Below are 23,759 nucleotides of genomic sequence, written 5' to 3' on the forward strand. Positions count from 1 at the left end.
CAGATTTATTCAATCCTATAGACTTTTCTGTGTGAGACAGATTTGTTTATCAAGTTTTCGACTTTGGGTCGTAGCAACTCTTGGTTGTGGGTGAGATCAACTAAGGGAATCAAGTGCGTAGTATCCTGCTGGGATCAGAGATGTAAGGAGCGCAACTGTACCTTAAATCAGTGTGAGATTGATTAGGGTTCAACTACAATCCAGTCTGAAGTTAATTTGTAGTAGGATAGTGTCTGTATCGGCTTAATACAGTGTGGTTTTCAATCTGGACTAGGTCCCGGGGTTTTTTTGCATTTGCGGTTTCCTCATTAATAAAATTTTGGTGTCTGTGTTATTTCTTTTCCGCATTATATTTTGTTATATAATTGAAATATCACAGGTTGTGCGTTAAGATCAATCAAATAGAATATCCAACCTTTGGTTGTTGATTTACACTGATTAACACTTGAACATTGGTATTTGGTACCGTTCAAGTAATTCCTCTTATATTCAATCGGGCTCGCAGATTTATATTTGATGATTGCGTCTTGAATTAATAGTTAGAGATATTAAACTCTTTGATATATTTTATTCTAGATTGAGTCTGACTGTCTAGTTGATTATCTAGAAAGTGTATCGGAGTAAGTCTTCTCAGATTTCCAAACGAATTGTTGGGTGTGGTTGTTAGACCCCCGCATTTTCAATTGGTATCAGAGCAGGCAAACACGTTAAATACCTCATAAGTCTGTGTTTGTAGCGATCTGATATGGATAGCAGTGCTATCTCAATAAATGTACCACCAGATCCATGGATTGTATAATTTTCTTCCATGACTGATTTAATAAAATCTGTAGAAGAAATTCTGTCTAAACCTCCACCAAGTTTAAAATACCTAGAAGTGTATTCAGGTCTTGAGAAAAGGCTTGAGAGCTTGTCTCTTGATGTTGATTTATATCTCCAAAAAGAGAAAGAATCTCTTGATAAGATAAATCAAGTTATGATGAATAATATTCATGTTGAAGTTGACATTGATTTACTAATCAGTGAGAGCAGTGCTTCTCCTCTGCATAATTCAATTAGTTGTAACAAACTGAACGAATTACAAGGGGAGTTTAAATATCATTCATCTGAGTGTATCACCTCTCGGCATTAATCGATTCATCGCTTAATTCCTGATACTTCCTATCAAGATAGTAGTATTGTCTTCTTTTATGAAGAAGCTAGGACGTCTCTTTTTATCAAAAGAGTTTCCCTTCGCAGTACTAAAAAATATCTGCAGAAACTGTTTTTTATAAGTTGGAAAACAAGAAATCATAAACACAAATATTTTTGGGTTCTCTTGAAGTTCTTTGATAGAATTATAAAAACAGTTCCTTGGGTGTTCTCAACACTACAAGATGTAAGAGTTGTTGGAAAGAAACTCTTTCTTGGTGCCATGGTGAGCAAGACATTGTTCACCTCAACAAAACTTGTTTGTGTAGAAAGTGCATCCTCACCAAGAAATGCCCTGTTTTGTATACGGTGAGGGAAACACAAAAACTGGGGCATACATATTATGTTGGGTATGATTTTGAATGTTTGGTACGTTGTAGAATTCGATCGAATTCTTCTAAAAAGGTATGTCTTTAAACTTGAGCAATTTTTATGATAATCTATGTACCTTGTGTATCGTTCATGTCTACCTAACTTGATTTGTGTTTAAGGTTCTTAAATGTTCCGGTTTGAAAATAATAGTTCGGGATGTTTGGATTACATGGTACACATACTAGGTATGCATAACATCATTTAAAATCAAAATCCAGGGGTTTAAGTACGCATACCCGTTTGCATACTGCTCCAGGATACGAAAATTCGTTCGCAAACCCGTATGCATACTTGACGTCGATATTCGGTAAATTTGCTTTGGACGTAACTTCTTCGTCCGAACTCGGAATGACCTCATTCTTTTTGAATCATCTTCCTCTTTGAATTCTCCTAAAAATGGTGATGATAAATATTAAATTTGGAGGACTTGAGATTGGGTTTTGTCCCGAATCTTGTTTTTGAGTGTTTTGCTTCGTTTCGTCACACTTGTTCCACTTCTCTTGGACTTGGGCACTTGGATTCTTGGAGTAATACTCTTATAAGATCATTTGTATATTTTATAAGAATGTTGTTGGTGAATCACAAAGAAGGAAGTTCAAGAATGGGCAGTAGTACACAATGATATCGGGTTCGTGAATGTTCACAATCATCTTATGTGAACTATTGTGCATGGTCGTTAATGACTTTGTATGTTCTTCTTTGTTAAGAAAATCTTTTTATACGCCTTTGATAGCTATTCTTAGTGTAAATTCGAGCGAAAAAGATTGATTCTACCCTCTAAGGACAATTTATCTGGTATGTGTATTACGAGTTTGTCTTGATGTCTAGGAAACTTAGTATGAGAATTTATTATTGTGATTTAAGAAGGATAACTAGGGTTTGGAATAACCATACTTGTGGTATGTACACATAGCTATGTCCAACGTTTTCATCTTCAATGCTTTTAGATTTATTTATTTAAATTCTAAGTATTTTGGAAGATGATTTTTGCAACTTTAATCTTTATGATTTTATATATTGCAAATTGTTATGGGATATGTTGTTTACGTCCGTGAACCTGTGACTGTCCCATACTTGTTCAAAATTTATCTCTATTATGTCGATATGAATGTGTTGATAAAAGATAGAATGAACTTTTGACAAACAAAAGCTAAAGCCTTTTATGTTATTTTTTTGATAAAAAAAAGGATAGAACTTTTGTTTACAAGGATTAAGTCTATTATATGTCATTGTGCAAATAGTAATGAAAGATATAATGAATCCGTATTTATTCCGCAGTATTGGTCGATCTCCGATCCACATTTTTGTACATGTATTGTGTTGCTTCATAAGTTTTCTTATGATTGAGAATAATCAATTGAATTGATCATTCTCATGATTTGTTTAGTTGTGTTGCTCCGTAAGTTCTCTTATGTCTAGCATGACCAATTGAATTGATCACACTCTTGTGGTTAATTTAGTTGTGTATTCCAATTGAATTAATCATGGGTTCTCTTGTGATCAATTTAATTGAGTATTTTGGATACAAATTCATGTTTTCATGTGATTTGGTTATATCCAAAGAAATCCTTATTTTCTTGTAAAAGCAAGGTCTCCTTTGTTGTTCCTCCCGGAATGACATTTTATGGGGGAGACTTCTTTTAATTTCAATATCTTTGTGGGGGGGTGTGGCTGTGGAAAATTTTAGGGGTTATGTTGTATCTTTATAAACTCCTTGATGAATGCATTTAGCTTCGGCTATATGATTGCATCGAAATTTGTTGGTAAGTTAATACACCTTTGGTCATGAAGTATCTCCGTGGAAATTTCATTAGGATCCCACTAATTTTCATAACTTTGCCAATTTTTTTGACAAAAAGGGGGAGAATTAATGTGTAGTTCACACTACAAATACATATGGTTTACGGATCATTATGTAAGGGGGAGTGCTTTTCATGTTGAGATAAAGTGTTGACTAGGGGGGAGTGATACATATCACCATAGTATTGTTGTCAAAGTTGTGATACAATTGAACTTTGATACTATGTAATAATACTAAGACACTGTATAATAATGATTGAGAGCATTTGTTTCCTCATTATTATAGCCACGGATCCTCAAAACGATGATGTTAAACTTACAATAATTGGAACCATTGGAGTACTTGGAAGTGACAAAGATTTTGAGTCGTGTTGAAGATGCCAAGGAGATCAAGCACGTGGATGAGAAGCTACATTTTTTATTTATTTTGTAATCCATATGTATTGATAGTTTTTTCACTAAAATTGACAAAGGGAGAGATTGTTAGAGCATCGCTCGGTCGAACTCGCATGCGTTGTTATCTCAAACATGTTTGTCAATGTTACTGATCAAAACTATAAGTCTTGATTTCTAGCCTATTTATAGATGTCTCGGACTAGGACATATATAGTGTAGTTGAGCTTAGATTTCTCGGCGTTCATCATTTGAAGACGAAGAACTACTAAAAAGAGCTTGTGGAATTTCTTCAACAAAAGGTATGTGGAGACTTAAACTCATATATCACTAGGAAAGTCTATTTCTACCCTATCTCCTATATTGAGACATGAGTCGTATTTGCAATATAGTTTACAACTATACACATTTGAGATTTTGAGTTGAGTATATCTCGCTTACATATTTCTCGAAATATGTGTTGGAAAGCTTTCTCTTTAGCCATGTTCATCTTTACTCGTGACGAAAGTCATGTTGACATTTCAATATCTTGAAAATTGCTTTGATGCTAATAATGTGTGAAAACGGCTATTGTTATCCTCTAAGAATGTTTCAATGATTGGAATGTAGAGTTGATAATATAACCATCTTTGGATATAAGCATATATAGTGTGTTCGCAAATTAGTGTATAAATCAATAAACCGGGATCCAAGTGTATGCATATGTGTGTATACCAAATTGGTGAAGGAGACAAGATAAGTATGGTAGAAGTTTTCGAACTGAAAACATCTGTTGGGTTTGGGAATTACAAACTCCTAAAATAGTCACCTAAAGTATACTGACGGAAGTTTTCAAACCAAAAATTTCTGCTGAGTTTGGAAACTTAACAAACTCAGGAATCCGGTTGCTTATGTACGCATACCCGTACGCATACTTAAGATGGTTATTTTATTAAATCGGTCAGTTCATGAACTTAAACATTTAAATCATAAGGAATGCAATCTTTGCAAACCCTGGCTATAATGTTCATGATTGATTCAAGTGAATCAAACCGTTTTTTTTTTCGATTGTGTCTTCTATGCAATTGAAACAACTCATTAACTAGTTTCATTTGAGTCATTTGAACTAGTTATGGTTAAGATGAATAAGGTTGATATGAGAGTAATCATATGGCTAACCTCGGTTAACTATTTGTGAACCAACATGGTGTACACGTTTAGGTACGGTTACATAAACCTAAATGAGGGTACATTTCATTGGTTTGTAACAAGCTAAGTTCGATCTAACGGTTGAAAGATATTAGCTTGGCTGAATCAGATTTTTCATCCAACGGTGATTATTGAATGCTTTGTTACCAAGGTAACTTAGATTGCAAACCCTGATTTGAAAACTATATAAAGGAGAACTCTAACAACTGGGAAACCTAATCCCCACACCTCATGTGTGATACTAGTTGTATTGCTAGAGTCGATTCTCCTTTAACCTTAGGTTTCTTCGCGAGACCCTGTAGGTTAACTACTTAAAGACTTCATTGGGATTGTGAAGCCAGACCGAAACTACTTCTCTTGTAGTTGTGTGATCTGATCTTGTTGTTTCTATCGTACGAGTACAATTGGAAAATTGGATTGAGATTTATACCTCCGATAGAAAAGATAAAAAGAAATCGCAAACATCTTTGTCTCATCGTTTGTGATTCCACAATATCTAGTTTCGCCATCATACGATTTGGATTATTGTGAGGTGATTGATAATACTAGATTGTTCTTTGAGAATATAAGACCGGTTTATCAATTGGTTCTTGTTCACCTTGATTTATCAAAAGACGGAACAAAAACTCTTGGGTATTTCTGTGGGAGACAGATTTATTCAATCCTATAGACTTTTCTGTGGGAGACAGGTTTGTTTATCAAGTCTTCGACTTTGGATCGTAGCAACTCTTGGTTGTGGGTGAGATAAACTAATGGAATCAAGTGCGTAGTGTCATGCTGGGATCAGAGACGTAAGGAGCGCAACTGTATCTTGAATCAGTGTGACATTGATTAGGGTTCGACTACAGTCCAGTCTGAAGTTAATTGGTAGTAGGCTAGTGTCTGTAGCGGCTTAATACAGTGTGGTGTTCAATCTGGACTAGGTACCGGGGTTTTTCTGCATTTGTGGTTTCCTCGTTAACAAAATTCTGGTGTCTGTGTTATTTCTTTTCCGCATTATATTTTGTTATGTAATTGAAATATCACAGGTTGTGCGTTAAGATCAATCAATTAGAATATCCAACCTTTGGTTGTTGATTTACATTGATTGACACTTGAATATTGGTCTTTGTACTGTTCAAGTAATTCCTCTTATATTCAATCGGGCTCGCAGATTTCTATTTCCTGATTGAAGATTGAATTAAAATTTAGAGATATTAAACTCTTTGATATACTTTATTCTAGATTGAGTCTGACTGTCTATTTGATTCCTCTCAGATTGCCAAACGAATTGTTGGGTGTGGTTGTTATACCCCCGCATTTTCACCGAGGCTGAATACAGAACTTTAGCACACGGTGCAGCTGAGATGGTCTGGGTGTGTTATGTTTTTAATGGATTTCCACTTTCAACGCATTGGGATTTCTAAATTGGGTTGTGATAATATTAGTTCCATTTCTCTTGCTTCGAATCCAGTAATGCATTATAAGATGAAACATGTCCATTTGGACTATCACTTTTTTAGGAAACTTGTTCAGGCTAAATCTTAGGATGTGTTTTATGTTCACACTCTTGATCAGTTAGCTGATAGTTTTGCTAAAAGTTTACAGTCCTAGATTTTTGATGCTTCAGTCCAAGCTTATGGTCACTCAGATACCCATCAGCTTGAGGGGTATAAAGACAGAGAAGAGTGCAGTGATTACAAAGCAGTGCAGGATAAAGAAGTGTGCAGTGCAGGATAAGAATTATTTCACACAGATATTTTTGTAAGTTACACATGTTTCATGTATGTGTGACAGGCTGTTTAAGAAAGGTGTACGGATATATAAAGCTGGCCCTAACATCTTTACTCTTTGTAATGAAGTGTTCTGAGCTTAATTGTTTTTGATTGATCATCATCAATATCAATATTACTAGAGTCCAGATACCAAAATACAAATTTGCCCAATTATTATTTGTTATGTTATCACCAAATTACAAGATTTGGTAAAGGAATGGGAGATGAGAAATGAAATATACAAGTATGAAAAGAAAAAGAAAATCAGTAACCAAATGTTAAAATATCCCGGAGCCACTTTGGCATCAAACAATGTCGATTTTAAACGATTGATTGTCGAGCTTCAATTCTCTTGATACTATAAGGCTGTTAGAACGAGAAGCAACATTGAAACACATAATGCAAGCACCATGGAGCATGAACGAGTTGCAGATGAAGGCTTCAATCCGGTGAAGCCAATGTCATACGCAATACTCCCATCAGCTTTAAACAGTCCGAAATTCCTCTCGGACGTTGGCCCTGGCTTCGAGTTCTCATTAAACAATGCGAAAACGTAAGCCTTCACCGGTATCTTTGGTCTCAATGGGGTTCCTTTATTTTTCAAGAGCCGTTTCCGAAGATTCTTGTTATAAGTTTTGGCGTTTTTAAGTGTCGCCCCGATTTCATTCGCATCTCCTTGTGATGCCCAACCAGTTTCTGATACAATAACCTCCATGTTTTCAAATCCTGCAGCAGCTAGAGCAGCGTAAGCTGCATCAACCTGTGCCTCAAACATGTTATCGTAATGGAGATTATTCTTTGGATCCACAATTCCCGGATTCTTCTCAAAGAGAGCATAATTAAGATCAATATGTTGAGGATCACTAATGTAAGCCAAAAACGGGTAGGCATTAATGTAAAAAGGAGAATCAATCTGTGAAAAGAACTGCAGGAGTGGTTTCATGTACTGCATGACATCCTCCTTGAATACACATGACGATGGAGGATAAGAGTTGGCAAATACACCTTCAGAATGTGGGGTAGATACCTTGATCAAGTTAGTTAAATCGAGCCGGTCAAGAGCACTGTAAACGTTCTTTACTGCACCCAGAAGAACCTCAGAGGTTGCTGCGTCACCACGACCCAGTATCTCATTACCCACAGATATCCCTCGAATATGTGTGTCAGGAAGATATGGTTGAACGTTATCCTTCACCCATGCCATGGCTTTATCCTCGTACACGCTCATGTCTGCCAGTATTTCGTTCGGGATACAAACCGAAATTTCGATTCCGGAATTACTGAAAGCTCTGAGGACAGTTGGTTCCGCATCGTAGATTCGGACGTTCTTTATCTTTGCTGCTTTTAAAAGCGTCACTACACTCTCCGGTTTCGGGATGTTGTCAGCGAGCCTCCCGTAGTTTACCCCGTACGTCCCGGTGAACGCTTGAGCTATCAAGTTACACAACAGACACAAAAATCAAATGTAAGTTACTAAGCAAGCAGAAATAAAGATTACAAAGAATCCACAATGGTGTCTGATAGAATGTGGAACATATATACCTGTATATGCTAGGATGATGAAGAGCAAGAAGCAAAGGGCGAATTGACGAGAAAAATGAGCCATTGATTTGATTGGATTGAGAGGAAATGGACATATAATTTGTAGTAAACGGAAATGGAATCTCTGGTATTGAAGAAAAGGAATAGATAAAATTCAAGTCTTGTAGAATGCTTCATTTGGCGAAATGCCATTTTGATTAACCACATTTTCTTCCGATAGATGACTTCTCTATGGTTAAAAAAGAGTGCGAGACTCCTCTTGGAATCAATACCCTGCTTCTTTTTCTTCTCAAAGGAGACACCTTTTTAGTACTTTTTTTCCATATAATGAAATAATTAATATGTACTTTTCTTGGGTAATCTGGAACCAGGAATGTACTTGCAAGAGTTTTACCATGTTAATCACAAACTTAAACATGCAAATGGATTGATTGATTGAAGAAAGGTTTTTGCTGAGCACCTTCTACAGGTTGCAGCTTTCATTCTTCGCTTTCTGGGGAATTATACCTTTTGGATCAAGTTTAGAACCTCCTAACTTGGATCAAGAAGCATCTCCAGAATGCATATGTTTCTCATCAGATTCATTTTCCTGCATTCCCGTAACAGGTGCGAAGCGAAATGGAACAAAATACACTGAACAATTATGTGATAAAGGTCTAGACATGAATCCATAGTTTAATAACAGCAGTAACTGGATACATACAGCAATTTTCACTTAACTTACATGCATAACTACAAATTTAAAATCCAAGTCTGGTGCAATGCAGCAACAACAAAAAAGGGCCTAACCCATGAGAGTACTGGGGTAGATCATAGAAATATCGCGCCATGAACAATCAGATCAAACATCAATTTTAGACTACAGTTATATGAAAAGGACTCTTATCAGGGATTAGGAGAGATGGAACTAGATTCAACAGCTCACAGCAGGGGGAGCTGGAGGCGCATCAACTCGACCCATTTGATTACCATGTGAAGCTTGTTTGTCTTTGACATCCCCAACAGATTGAGCTCCAGTGCCATTGATCTTTTCGCTCTCTACTCCGGAGGAAACAGCACCATCTTCTTTTTTAACTTCTTCGTGATTTTCACCCTCTTTATTTGCATTTGGTAGGTGTGCCTCCTCTTTTCCGATTTCTTTGCTGCCTGGAGTCTCCTCAACAACAGAAGCTTCCTTATCTTTCTTATCATCAATATTCATACCTGCATCTTTTTGTACATCAACATCCTTTTCCCCATCACTTTTTGCAACAATGGGTACATCAACCTTTTTCTCTGCCTGAACTTCAACCATGGGTACATCAACCTTTTTCTCTGCCTGAACTTCAGCAGGTGTTACCTCACCATCTTTCTCTCCTGAAACTTTTGCAGGCGCTACCTCGACATCTTTCGCGCCTTGAGTTTCTGGTACGTCAACACTTTTATCTCCTTCAACATCTACAGTTACAGGAGGAACAGTTCCTGTATCATCCTTCATGATCTCTTTAGCTATATCTTCAATTTTCATGTCCTTTGGCACTTCTGCTTCAATGTTATTCTCACTGTCATTTCCTTCGACAGCCTTCTCTTTCTCTACTCCTTCAGCAGCTTCCTCTTTCTCTGTTCCTGGTTTATCTTCCTCGGTTACTTCTTTGTCTTGCATGACAACGTCTTTGTCCCCTTCATCGTCTTTCTTAACAACTTCTGCTTCTTTATTAACCTTCCTACCACTTGACGATTTCTTACTCCGTTTCCTTGTAGGCGTCTCAATTTCAGGAGGTGATATAGCCTTCACCTTCTGACTGATCCTCACGGATCTCCTTGGAGTTTCACCTGTTCCCCAATCAAACTCTGATAACGCAGGGCCACCAGGGTGTGACTTGAGGAATTGCTCCAGTTGTTTTCTGGTGTGAAACTCCTCGCCGGATGGAGCAGTGAATACGATTTCGTTCTTTTTAGGTGTTCCTCTTTTCTTCACAATGAACTGCACAAACTAGAGAAGCACAGTGGATGCAACGAGTTAAACTACAACACAGTTTTGGGCCTTCACCTACTTTAGAGTACACATAAACTGGTTAGGGGCAAACCTAATTATAATTCAGATATGTATGATAAGTCGAAAGAAACTAAAATGGCATGTCAGCATAGAATGACAAATGGTGCTCTACAGTCAATATTTTAAGCTTATCTACCTAGAAAAAGCATTCCTTTCAATCTACAAATGGTGGTGCCCTTATAGTCACCTCATAATACAGCCCTTCATACTTCATAACCCAGCATATCCTTGCCTCCCACAAATATGGAAAGGTCCTTCAAAGGTAAGTTGGAAACAAAAGAACTGAATGGCAAATATAAGATGATTACACCGACGTTAACGTCACATATGTTACAAAACATTGGTCATAATTTCACGTTATTTATTCCAAAATAATGACTTACGAAACTAGGTTTGAAGGTTGCAAGCTAGTAAATTTGACTAGAACTCTCTTTGAAAGATGTTTTTTTAGAGGTTGGAAACAACGTTGTCATCTAGTAATACCGCTATGCACTCCAAAACTTCAATCATTAGCCCAAATAAATTTTCATCCCCCCAAAACGAATCTCAACAAAAGCAAATAGTCCAGACTCAAGAATCATGGAAAACCAACTTGGTGACACGGATATAATAAAGCATAGCTCTAATCCTCTTGACATGAAGAATGATAAAGAGATCATAACAGCGTGAGCATATCGCATCTTCAAGTTAAAAAGGATAGATGTTGAGCACATTACAATCGTTTATCCTATGAATAAACAAAATAAAAGCAGCACATAGCAGCTGAGCAACTAGGGGAAAAAAGTAACACCACACAGATATCAAACTTTATATTCTCATCAAATCGTCTTAAAGTCTCATATCATATGTGAAGTACATACACATACAAAATTTCACTCCAACTGCCCATAGAGACCGGCTTAACTAGCTTCAAGTGATGTGGAGCGAAAGAAACTTGTAATCACATACTAAGCGAAGCAGAATGAAAACGACATACACAAACGCGGATAAACTGCCGAAAGTAAATGACAAAAAAATTGCCCATTAATATAATCAATTTCCTAACAAAACAATATACCAAGACAGAAAAACACAGCCAAGTATACCCATAACTCATTTAGGAAGCAAATTTAGAAAAACCGAAGCTATCTTTACACGTGTTTAGCTAATGTTAAAAGAAAAACATATTTCAAGACCAAAAACACCAAAACATATGATTTCCCCTTTGTTAGCTACAAACCCTAGAAATAAAATTCAAGAATAAAGGTACAGAAAATCAGGAAAAAACCATTTGAAAACAACAGAATTTTACAAAAAAGACCATACACAAGCTCAAAACCCCTGATAAAAAAAGAAGTCAAAATTGAGACATTTGATTTCCACAAACCCTAACACATGAAATTAACTCAACTAACCTAAATTTTCATACTAAAATGTACAAAACAAACAACAAACAAGAAATTAAACTCATTAACAAATTAGTAAATAAGAAAAAACACCCAAAATAGGAAAAAGAAAGTACCTTTTTGTTCCAACCAGGAGGTGCAGGAAGTTCAATAGAAACCACTTCATCTTGACTACTCTTACCACCTTCTTTCTCCACTTTACTAGTAGTAGTAGCCATAATCAAAAACCCTTTCAAACATACAAACAAAAAATTCAAACTTTTCAGCAAAATTAGAAGAAACCCTTGTAACTAGCAAAATTAGAAGAAACCCCACAATTTTTTGAGTAAATGAGTAAGAAAGAGACAGAGAAGAGGATGATAAGTAAGTAAAAAAAAGAGGAAGATTTTGGTTCAAAGTTCAAACCTTTGATTCTCCTTGGTTTTCTAGTTAGTTCTTCTTCTTCTAGTTCTTCAGTGGTGAGTTGAGAAGAAAGAGGTAAACAGTGAGGAATTTTTTAAGCATCAAAAAAATAAATACTCCAAGGGAAAGTCTTTCTATCGCTGACATCAATATATATGATATGATATCTCTCTTTCCCCTGTCTCTATCTGCTGTTACTGTGAGGGTTTTGTGTGGCAGCAAGAGGCATCTTACTGCTTGACACGTTAAAGTAGTGGGGGTACGGTAACGGTTAGTTATGGATAACGTTACAGTGCTTTTTGTCTTCTCTCTAGGATGGACCGATGGGTATATATTCTGAAAATCCAAAACCCAAACCCAAACCCAAATGGTTCTTTTTCTTGGCGCTTTTCTAAGTCAATTTGTGGTAGATTTTTTCATTTTTCACCACTCTTGTATGCTTCACATGTGTAACTTTTTCTTTTTGCGCCTTCCGGTGGCTCATGTGATGCACATTGCACATTTTTGGGGTACTGGCTAAATCCAGATTCCAGAAAGAAGAAACACACACTTTTTTTAATTTGGTTTATTCTTAAATAAAAATAAAAAAGACACAAATATCACTTTTCCTGAAACAGAAGTGGTCAGGCGATGTAAAAAGAGAAGAGAAATATAGGCACTTCTTTGTGACAGTGAATTAGCAGCCATCAACTGCTGGAGCTGGAACTCCAATATTGGGACAAAGACCGTATGTGATTAATGAATGGAAGAATAAGAACAGTTGAAAAAGAATAATAACCTTGATAGAAAAACTATATAATCCCCTGAAAACTAAAAGAACAAAGTTTAAACGTAGTACCAGATCTAGCTTTCTAGCTTCTCATGGTGGTGTCTAAAAAATAAGTTTCTAAAGGATTCAAGAAATTACAGATGAGCACCTTTACCAGTTGCTTGACTAATGACATTTGGTGTTTTCACCAAAGGACCTAAAAGATAATCTATCCTTCTTATCTGATCCAAATTTAAAAGTTGGAGTTGGAGTACTGTCACCACTAGGACTAGCAGAGCTTGTAGACGGAAATGAGAAAACAATTGTATCTTCAGTCTTTTGAGAACCAAAACTGTATGAAGGTGCACCTACTGCATTTGCTGTTGCTTTGTCTGAAGGAACACTTGTGTTTTCTTGTGGCCGAGGCAGACCACTGGCTGATGGAAATGGCAGGATCGAAGGAGTAGGAGGTTCACCAAACGACGAAGCAGACACAGGAAAGGTAAAACCAGAACCATTATCGAAACGTTTAGGATCACGCTTGGTAATTAAAATGGAGCTTAATGCAGGCTTGTCTCTTCCAGAAGTGTGTGGTGTCGGAGGTTTCCTATGAGCATCCAGTTTAAACAAACCCACTGATGGTGTTGCTGCTTTAACACCAATATTACTACCAAAACCAAAACCATTTGTGCTAGAACTTGAGTTAGTAGCTGACGTGTTTGCCTTTGCTTCATTGGTAGTAGCTACATCAACTTTTTTTTGCACAGGCTGAGCTTCAAACGGAGAGCTATTTGCCACCTCTTTGCCTTTAGAAGAGTGTTGCAACGTGACGCGACTTTTTTGTGAATCAGAGCCTTCAACATGTGGTTGTTCGTATGTCAGCCCATTCAGAACGCCAGTGTCAGAAGAAGACTGGGGTTTCCTCCAAGAACTGGCCATCTTTAACTCGTTAACTTTCTTTTGGGGGGTTGGGATAGCTCTATCAAGGTGCTCCAATATTCTTCTAGCCACATCTGAAGACTGAGGATGAACAGGTGAAATGCCAACATTGCTTGGTGGTTTATTGTTCGCCATCTGGAAATCTACATCAGCATCAGTTGATGGTCCTATTTCATGATTCCGATTATTGATGCACAAGATACCCATGGAAGCACCTGAACTTTCGAACCTATTAAGACTAGTTCTTCGGTAAGGAGTCGTTTCAACAGAATTACGACGTGCCCTACGAATGGGTCCTAGTGATCCAAAGCCTTTATCCGGAGAACTCGTTTTCCTGGCCACCTATCAACGGTACCAAAACAAAACTATCAGATGAAATCAGAGTTAAGCCATGAGAAATTAACTCTTTTATAGATGAATGTGATTATTGGAGCTTGAGGTCAATAAACTAGCAAAAACCCAGTGAATTATGTCATGATTTAGAAAAATAAACTAAAGGTTCGAGCATATTTTACCGCATGTGAACAATTTTATAAACTAAAATATAAACATTCGTGTTTATGTATTGTTAGTATGAGATTCACCTGACTAAAACCAAAATTTGGAGTATGAGACTGCTTCCACTGATTCGGCATAGTGTTAATACCTCTGTCTCCACCGCTTAGCAACTGAGTATCAAACACAGAATTCAAAGAAAATTGTCATCCAGGATACCAAAAGTACACCTTGTAGGAATAAAAACTAAACCAATAGGTACCTTAGAAGTTGATCTTGAATGAGTAGGCCTGGAATAAGGGGTTCGCGCCAAATTATGGAGACCAATTCTGCGATTTTGTGTTTGTGGGGTTTGATAAGCCCATTGATCCTGCACCATGGCTCCAGGCCAGCACACTGACGGCTTGGGTAGCGGTAATGGTATGGATAATCTTGACGAAAACCTATCAGTTATAGGGGTTCTTTCATCTCTTAGAAGTACACTTTGAGAATCAAGCCCTGATTCTGATGTGTGGCCCCCCATGTAAGCTTTTGCAATATCTATTGGTGACGCACCAACCTGATCTCGTATCTAGAAATTGGATTACGGATTAAATATTGTGTTTGGCATTCAATGAAACGCAAAATATTGCCCATGGAATCTAATTATTCTGAAGACCAATTTACTTACAGATAATTGAGGACGAGTGGCTGGGCTAGCTGCTCTTTTTTCTTCATGCAGATTTTCCTGGGACAGCACCCCATCAGTAGCCTCTTTCTTGATAGCAGTATTTGAAGTTTCCATTGACCGTTCATCGACATGAGAAGATCTTGAATGCAATAACTTTGTCAAGCGATCATATTCATGTCTGCATTTATGTAATCTTCTTGTTAGATAGTAAAAGATAATTATGTATTAATTACGCAGAAAATTATCCTGTTGAAGAGATTTCCAATGCACTTTCAAATTTCAAAGTGACAAAAGAATAATCCATAAAAACACCATACCACTCAGACGATGATGAAAGGTACTTGCACCATAAGATAGAAATTGGGATAACAGAATTCACAACCCCAAACTTGCCTGGAAAAAGTTGCTTCTTTTAGCTTCTTCTCAATGTCAGAAAAGCTACTGCCGTCAGATGAGCTACCTAATTTGTTTCCAGCACTTGGATCATCATCAGAGACAGATTTCGGTCTGTCAGCTTCTCTAGGACTTCCCTCTCCTTCCAGAGATCCAGATATCTGAATTGCATGACAATTTTGACCAAGATTATAAACACAAAAAGGATGTGATATATGCATAACGACCAATTGACTACAGGGATCACATCAACTTTTGCTATGTCAATTAAGAAAGCGAAAAAATAAAACCAGATGCCCCAATAGCATGTAATTTAGATGTGAAAAATCTACTTTGATGCAAATGCATCAACAATATCAACTACAACTCCAGGAATCTCAACAGCTAATTATCATATTGAATGTTAGTCAACACCAAATTAAGAGCAGACGAGCAGTAATGGACGTCACATTCATAAGAAAATCAATCAATCATCAAAAGATAAAATGACACTCAAATTTCACAAACAAGTTTAAAACTAACAACAGAACTCTGAAGTATTCGCTGCGATAAAAAAGGAGATCTAACTGTACAGGAATGACCTGATTTGTGCCCAAACAGGAGCATATCCCACCTAAGGGTCCAAACAAATCAAAATCCTAACATGGTCCACTATAAGGGCAACCATGGAAACTAACTCTTCCACAAAAGATGAGCCAAATGAGATCCAATCTGAAAGGCTATCATGTATGCAAATAGTCCGGAACTTAAAGACATTTACTCTAAGATATTATAAGAAGGAAGTGTATCAGCCACATGCCTGCATTCTTATTTCAAATTCAACAATGTTATTTTGTGTCAAATTGAAATTACTGAAAGGCTACTTGTTTCTGCTTGCTAAAGATATGACAAATGAGTCCATAATCATGATAATGCCATATCAACAACAATTGATTGGAAGATTAACCCGCAGAAACTCTAAATCTACAGAAATAAAAGCAAACAAAAATTACTAGTAAACAAAAATACAAAGCGAAAAGGAATAACTTACATTGGATATGTCTTCTGGAATTTCATCGCTAGCATCTTGATTCACCTCTGTACCTACAACAAGCATGTGCCATTCTCATTACAAATAATACGTAGAGACGAACCGGGGTGATAATCATATTCATCTAGGAAGCAAATTTAGAAAAACTAAAGCCATCTTTACACGTGTTTAGCTAATTTCAAAAGAAAAACATATTTCAAGACTAAAACACCGAAACATTTGATTTACCCCTTCCTTAGCTACAAACCCTAGAAATAAAATTCAACAATAATAGGTACAGAAAATCAGGAAAAAAACCCTTTAAAAACAACAGAATTCTACAAAAAGACCATACATGAACTCAAAACCCCTGATAAAAAAAGAAGTCAAAATTAAGACATTTGATTTCCACAAACCCTAACACATGAAATCAACTCAATTTAACCTAAATTTTCACACTAAAATGTACAAAACAAACAAACTAGACCAAACCAAACAAGAATTGAAGGGTTTGCAAAAATGAAGAAGAAAAACACCCAAAAAGAGGAAAAGGAAAGTACCTTTTTGTTCCAACCAGGAGGTGCAGGAAGTTCAACCGAAACAACTTCATCTTGACTACTCTTACCACCTTCTTTCTCCACTTTACCAGTAGTAGTAGCCATACTCAAAAACCCTTTCAAACAAACAAAAAAATTCTAAATTTTAAGTGCAAAAGATAAAAGATAAAATTTTATGGCTGCAAGTGCAAAAGATAAAAGATTAAACAAATTTTAAGCAACCAAACACTTGACCAAGTGACAGTTAAGTATAGAGTTGGCTTGGTGTTGTACACGGCTGTGTATTTTTTGTTAAAATCAAGAAGAAGGTGGTTTTTCACGGGAGGAATTTTAGATTAAAAAATGTATTCAACCGAAGCGCGCTATCTTTTGCTTTTTTGTTGCCTAGCTAAATTGGGCCCTATACAAATTAATTTGGGCCAATCACTATGGACAAAAGTAAGTCGTTCTGAAGTAAAATAAAATATCCCTTAACCAATTATTTTTTTAATGACTAATTTATCTTTGATTAATTAGTGTTAATTTAATTTATTAATAGGTATTTTATCTTGTTAATCTAGAAATCAACTAATGTTGATTTATCACCAAAACACGATTAAAAAAAAATATTGGAAAAACTCGACCCATAATCAGTAGATGTTCATGTATTCGTCGACCGATTCTGGGTTGATAATTTTTATTCTCAAAAAACATCCAAAATCGGTAAACATAAATTAACATATTGACCGTTTGTAGAAGAATCGGTATATGTTTCGCAACATGTGAACCGATTCTGGTTTTGTTTCGCATACTATGAGTTTATCGAGGAATTGTTTCATTAGGCTATGGGATAAACCATTACTAGACCAATCCACCTTGACTAATAAACTTCGGTCACAATTACGTGTTTCATACACACTGCACATGGAGTAATATTCTTAGTAATCCTTTGGGTAATGAATCAGTCATGAGCAAAGAGTCACGGATCTGAGTATTAGGATACATGTTTTTAATTTATTTTAGGGATTCATCATAATTTTTATATTTTTTCTGAAGTTTCTCTGCATCCTAGATTATCTTGGGTTTTCTTAAGATCTGAAGAGAAAGTGTTTTGCTCAATCAAACACAAATTTTTTCTATGATTTTCAAAAAAAAAAATTGTTGTTGATATTCACATCTGGTGAAACTGTTTTTGGTTTCATCATTTTGTTCTGTAGATTATGAATTCTGTTCTCGCACTTGTATGTCACAAAGAAGATTGTTTAACTCTTCGTATTGGCCTCCAAGAGTCTTTTGCTAATTTGAAGACTAGTATATGCTCAAGTTGGTGTGAATTCTCTCCTCCTTCTATGGAAATTTTTCACATGGTTGATGATCAGCAAAAGGTCATTCATTCTGATTTTGATCTTCAATGTTTGGCTCTATTTAGTATGTATAATAAAGAAGGGATTATGGAGTTACTCGTAAGTCACAAAGCTGAGAGTTCTGGTTCAATAAGTTCTGGAATTATAGCTTTTGATGACCAGCCACAAAGTTCTGGAATTATACCTTTTGAGAAACCACAGATTGATTATGATGTTCCAGAAATTAAGGAACCGTTGAAGTCTGCTCACTGGTTACATCTTTTTCAAGGAGTTGAACAGTTGTTTCCGGGAGGTGTTGAAAAAGTTCGTTGTGATTTACAGAAGTATCACGCAGCAGCTGGTTATGAATACACGGTATATAGGAATGAGAAGTTGAGGATTGGTGCACGTTGTGCTAATAAGAACAAATAGGAGAAATGTGACTGGCATTTATATGATGTGTCTGTTGATGGTGTTGTAGGAAGTCCTTTTATTATCAAGGAACTAAATAATCGGCATACTTATGTTGGTGGATTTGTTAACATGCCACGGATATTGAAGAAACTAGTTAGTAGCTTGATTATTGATAAAATTAAACAGGATCCTAATAAGAAAACTAAGCATATTATGGAATCTTTTACGAGAGACTTCGGCTTTGACATTAGTCGTTATTATGCATACGCAGGTAAGAAGCATGCACTGAATACTTCATGGGGAGAGAACGAGAAATCTTTTATGTTCTTGAACTGGTATAAAAACAAGTTGATTGAAACCAATCCTGGTTCTCACGTGGTTTTGGAAGTTGAAGAAGGGACCCATAAATTTCAGAGGATGTTTATCTGTTTTGAAGCTTGTAGTCGTGGATTCAATTTCTGTCGTCCTGTATTATTCGTTGATGCGGCTCACTTGAAAAGCAAGTACCTTGGTCATATGATGGCAGCAACAGGTCTAACCGGAAATGATGGTAAGGTTTTTATCATTTTTTTATGTTGGTTTCATCATTTTTTATGTTTGGTTTTCATCGCATCTTATGCTTGTGTTATGCTTTCTGTTCATGTTATAGAAATCTTCCCTCTTTCTTATGGTGTGGTTTCATCGGGAATGAAGCGAACTGGAAATGGTTTTTGGATAATTTGAAGAAAGTCCTTTCTCCTTTGCGACCAAAGCTTACTTTTGTGAGTGATCGAGGTATTGGATTGGTAACACAAATTCCTATTGTTTTTCCTGAGGCTTTTCATGGTTGGTGCTACTGGCATATGGAATGAAATATCAATACATGCTTACCAAAGAGTTGCAAAGTTTATAACAAATATGTATTGGGACTGTTTAAGAAATGTGCGTATGCTTCTACTCATAAAGAATTTACAGAGAATTGGGATAAGTTGAGGAAGGTTCAAAATCAGAAGTTACAAGACTATCTAAGTAGAGCTCCTCTTGATAAATGGGCAATTTTTTTCTTCAAGGGTCGACGATATGGTAGGTTGTGTTCAAATATTGCTGAGAGTTTCAATGGTTCGATCGTTGAAGAGAGAGAGAAGCCTATAGCCATCATGGTTGATGAGATCAGGGTGAAGCTAATGGACCAAATGTGTAAACGTCGCGAGGACTCTGCTAACTTAATGAAATGGCGTCAAACTCTATGTCCAGAATATGAAGCTCTGCTCCACGACAACAAGATGCATGGATGTAACTACCCAGTCACCAAGTCGTCGGAATATGTGTTTGAAGTTCATGCTTCATTAACACAGACTGGTGATTTGAAAAGAAGAACATGTTCTTGAAACCGTTGGCGTATTGACGATTTCCCGTGTGCCCATGTTGTCCGTTGCATCATGGTGAATGAAGAAGATCCTTACAATTATGTTGAGCACTACTTTACAGTAAAGTTCTACCGAGAATCGTATAAACATGCAATCAATCTTGTTCCCACAGTCGAAAAGCCCGTGACAGTGTCGCCGAAATCGATGGTTTTTGGTCCGAATAATGGATCACAACCATGACGTCCATCGAAGAAGAAGAGGATTCCTAATACAGGTTCAGTTGTCAATAAGAAGATGAGAACCTGTGGTTTCTGCAAGGTTTTGACCACCCATAATAAACGGACATGCCCTTCTCGTCAGATTTCATGAGAACTTGTAGTCATTCCGACTAGACTACAATATGTGGTTCCTGCAAGTCATCAAATTTTACTCTTAGTTTCGTTTGCTAGACTACAATATGTGTTTCATTTACTATTTCATATTTTTGTTTTAGAAGTTAATATGCTGCAGGTGTTTTCATTTTATAATTTGTCTAAGAATAATAAGTTTGATTAAGTTTAAGTTTTTCAGAATTTTTACAGGCCTTTATAGTTTGGTGTAACCGAATTAGGTTTCATCATTTTTTTTGATGAAACCAGAAAAGGTTTCATCATATTTTGGTGGAACCATTATTTTACTGTCACTTTTTCTTCTATATTTTTTGACAACACAGTAGATGATGTTTTGTCTACTGTTTGTTGGTGCCGCAAATATATGACACATCATTTATGGATAGTTTTTATAAAAATGAGACATCATATTTCTGTAGACATAAGCTTTTAAGGAAATACAACTGAAATAGCACGAAATCGTTTTTTATATAAACTGTAACCATTTCACAAGTACTTTAAACTTCAACTAAAACTTGAATCTGCAAGAAGAACTGTATGTCAAGGAGTATCAGCATTACAATAACCATTTCAAAAGTAATTTAAACTTCAACTAAAACTGAATGTTCAATAGGACGGGAACGACATGCGAGTATTATTCTATATTGTCAAGGAGTATCTTCAACGCCAACTTTGGTCTCATATTATGCACCTTTTCTCGTATATCATCTGTAGACATGTTTCCTTTCAAGAGGCTCTTCATGTAATAGAAAACATGCAGGCCACAATCGTTCCTGAAAAACCAAAACAATGTCTCAATTGTTGCAAAGTGACTAGCTGAGAGTGTTCTGATATTAGTAGCTATATGTAAAGCATTCGGTTACAAGTGATGTAATGATTTCAAGCATATGCATATGTGAACTATAAACTTCCAAACATAACTTACCCTATTTGTTCACAACATGTAAGGTTGTGCAAAGAGTATGTTGTTGGCTGACTTGCCTGCTGATCACAGGGGAGCTTTGCGTCGTGCTGTGCAAATGCTGATACTATACGTTGTTTCATGCTTTCAGCACTTTTTCTGCATTCCTCTCCCGTGGAAGCCAAGGAGTTGTAGTGATAAAATTCCCCGGTTTCAAAATCAAAAGAAAGCAATGTCCAATGGTTTACATCTCCAAGTGATGTCAGCAACGGAACGAACAAAAACCGCACGCTATAATCCATTTTGTCGATGAAGCCTTCTATTACAGCACCACATTTCTTTCCTAATGAGTGACATGTCTGAAACAAAATACCAGATAACAGCTCCTTAATTAGTTACAGACATGCAAGTTTGATGAAACCAAACTTGGTTCCATCAAAATTAACCATATAAACAACATCATTTTTGTTTTCCACAACTATTTTTTATGCCAAAAAATTTACATTAAAGAATTTCAGAGTAAACTTACATAGGAAAATGTGCTTAGAAACACAGCTCTCTGGTACTTTGGAGAACCATCTTGTTTCAACTCATTTTTTTTGATGTTGTTTTGCAGCTTCAAAATGTAGAACTCTATGATGTCTCCTGCGACGTCACCCTTTCTCATCAAATTATCCATCATCTTCCCCGATATATGTAAATGCTCCCATGTCGTTGACCTGTTAATTTTATTTTTTAAAAAGCTAGTCAATGATGGATAAAAAAAGGAGAAACAATGCATAACTTGGAACAAAATTTTGATGAAACCAGTCTTAGTTTCATCAGTTATTTCCCACTTACCTTTCATTGTTCTTTCTGAAAAAAGTGGTCACGAGGGGTTTCTCATTTCTGTTGAGTACTTTCAAGATCTTCAAGTTATCAACTGGTTTCGACTTCACCCCATGTACTTCCTGCACCTCCTTGTTCTCCTTGCACTTACGAGCTGTAACCTTTCTTCTTTTTTTCACACTGGTTTTGTAATCCTGCATTCTGATAGGTGGAACCAAATTCCTTCTGTCTTCCCTCATTCTTGTAACCATGTTACTCATCCTTTGTGCAGCACTGAGTTCTCCCTGTCCTTTCTCTTGACTGTCACACTGCGACAGTCCTAAATCAAATCCAGCTTGTTCATTTTCTAACTCAAGTAAATCCTTCGCCATCTTTACAGCTGGGTAGTAGTATACGCTTCCAACATTTGGCTTTGACGACGAACAACCTTTCTTATTGTATTCGTATTCCATTTTCCTGATAACATCTTCATCAATTACAAATTGAGTTTCGTTTTCTTCTTGTTCAATAATTTTCTTCGACGAAGAAGCTTTGCTCATTTCAGATTCCACCCGTTCTGCTACCTTGATATCCTCAACGGTATTTGGAGTCAACTCAGTACCCTCTCCTTCTTGTTCATCATTGGTGACTGACATCGATGAAGAAGCTTTGCTCATTTCAGGTTCAACCTGCTCTGCCATCTTGGTGTCCTCGATAGTATTCGGATTCAACCCAGTACCATCTCCTTCTTGTTCTTCCTCGGTGACTGGCTTCGATGAAGTAGCTTTCTCCATTTCAGATTCAACCCGCTCGGCCACCTTGATATCCTCGATAGTATTTGGAGTCAACTCAGTACTATCTCCTTCTTGTTCATCATCGGTGGATGTCTTCGACGAAGAAGATATGACCCGCTCTTGTTCATATTCTTGTTGATTTATCATGTTAACATCCCTTGTTATCACCTGCAATATTAAGATACCTAATTTATTTTATTTTTCATCTTCCTGTGTCAAAACCTAATGCTGTAAAAATCTAAAACTTCTGAAAAAATAAAAAGAACTGGCCAATTCATCAAACAAACATTAACTTGAAATGATGAAACCAAATCTGGTTCCATCAAAAGAATGATGGAACCAAATCTGGTTTCATCAAAAAAATTATGAAATGTATAAGAAAATTGTAATATATGCGAGTAATTCAATTGTTACTAAGAAAAATCAAATCTATCTTTGTACCAGTTGTTGTTCCCTGTCCTCGGCATCATATTTTTCCAGTAGTGATTCTTCTTCTTTAGAAAGAACATATGTAGTATTGGTCCTAAGCTTTTCAATCAATGCTCGCGCAAATTGGTATTTGGCTTTAAAGGAGTTAGCTTCACTGCTAGCACCAACATTTTCTTCATCTTGCACTTTAACCGGCACTTCATTTTCTTCATCTGGCACAACAATTTCCACTTCATCTACGAGATCAACCAAGCGCATTTCTGATTCGTCATACTGAAGCAAGAATGATCCCTTTCGGTGACCAATATTCTCCTGCAGTACACAAGAAAAATTGGTTTCAGCTAAAAAATTTGATGAATCCAAAACTGGTTTCATCAAAAAAGTAAATCTGAACAAGAAAATATTTACCAAAATTCGTTTAAAATAAAACAGACGACATACCAAGCATAGCATTTTTAATGGTAACAAGTAATGGTAACAACTC

The 23,759-nt window shown here is 36.4% G+C and overlaps 3 protein-coding genes across 5 annotated transcripts; all 3 read right to left on the reverse strand.

Moving 5' to 3' along the window:
• Positions 1-6,846: 6,846 nt before the first annotated feature.
• Positions 6,847-8,294, reverse strand: LOC113355821 (glucan endo-1,3-beta-glucosidase 14-like). The gene is made up of 2 exons (XM_026598772.1): positions 8,241-8,294; positions 6,847-8,129 (listed from the first exon to the last, which is right to left on the reverse strand). Exon 2 carries the CDS (start codon positions 7,924-7,926, stop codon positions 7,057-7,059), a length of 870 nt encoding a protein of 289 aa, XP_026454557.1. The 5' UTR covers positions 7,927-8,129; positions 8,241-8,294; the 3' UTR covers positions 6,847-7,056.
• Positions 8,295-8,881: 587 nt separating this feature from the next.
• LOC113355823 (methyl-CpG-binding domain-containing protein 11-like) lies at positions 8,882-12,223 on the reverse strand. The gene is made up of 3 exons (XM_026598776.1): positions 12,066-12,223; positions 11,777-11,889; positions 8,882-10,212 (listed from the first exon to the last, which is right to left on the reverse strand). The coding sequence occupies exons 2-3, from the start codon at positions 11,876-11,878 to the stop codon at positions 9,154-9,156; spliced, it is 1,161 nt and encodes a 386-aa protein (XP_026454561.1). The 5' UTR covers positions 11,879-11,889; positions 12,066-12,223; the 3' UTR covers positions 8,882-9,153.
• A 599-nt stretch (positions 12,224-12,822) lies between these two features.
• Positions 12,823-17,177, reverse strand: LOC113355822. 3 transcript variants are annotated; one of them, XM_026598773.1, is made up of 7 exons: positions 16,877-17,177; positions 16,338-16,390; positions 15,308-15,468; positions 14,915-15,092; positions 14,507-14,815; positions 14,334-14,417; positions 12,823-14,091 (listed from the first exon to the last, which is right to left on the reverse strand). In XM_026598773.1, exons 4-7 carry the CDS (start codon positions 15,026-15,028, stop codon positions 12,997-12,999), a joined length of 1,602 nt encoding a protein of 533 aa, XP_026454558.1. In that variant the 5' UTR covers positions 15,029-15,092; positions 15,308-15,468; positions 16,338-16,390; positions 16,877-17,177; the 3' UTR covers positions 12,823-12,996. The 3 variants fall into 3 exon arrangements, with proteins under 3 accessions (XP_026454558.1, XP_026454560.1, XP_026454559.1); XM_026598775.1 differs by having other exon boundaries at positions 15,232-15,468; XM_026598774.1 differs by having other exon boundaries at positions 16,338-16,384; positions 16,877-17,167.
• Positions 17,178-23,759: the final 6,582 nt, after the last annotated feature.

This window comes from Papaver somniferum, chromosome 3 (assembly GCF_003573695.1).
Source record: "Papaver somniferum cultivar HN1 chromosome 3, ASM357369v1, whole genome shotgun sequence".
In the NCBI taxonomy this organism is placed as follows: Eukaryota; Viridiplantae; Streptophyta; class Magnoliopsida; order Ranunculales; family Papaveraceae; genus Papaver; species Papaver somniferum.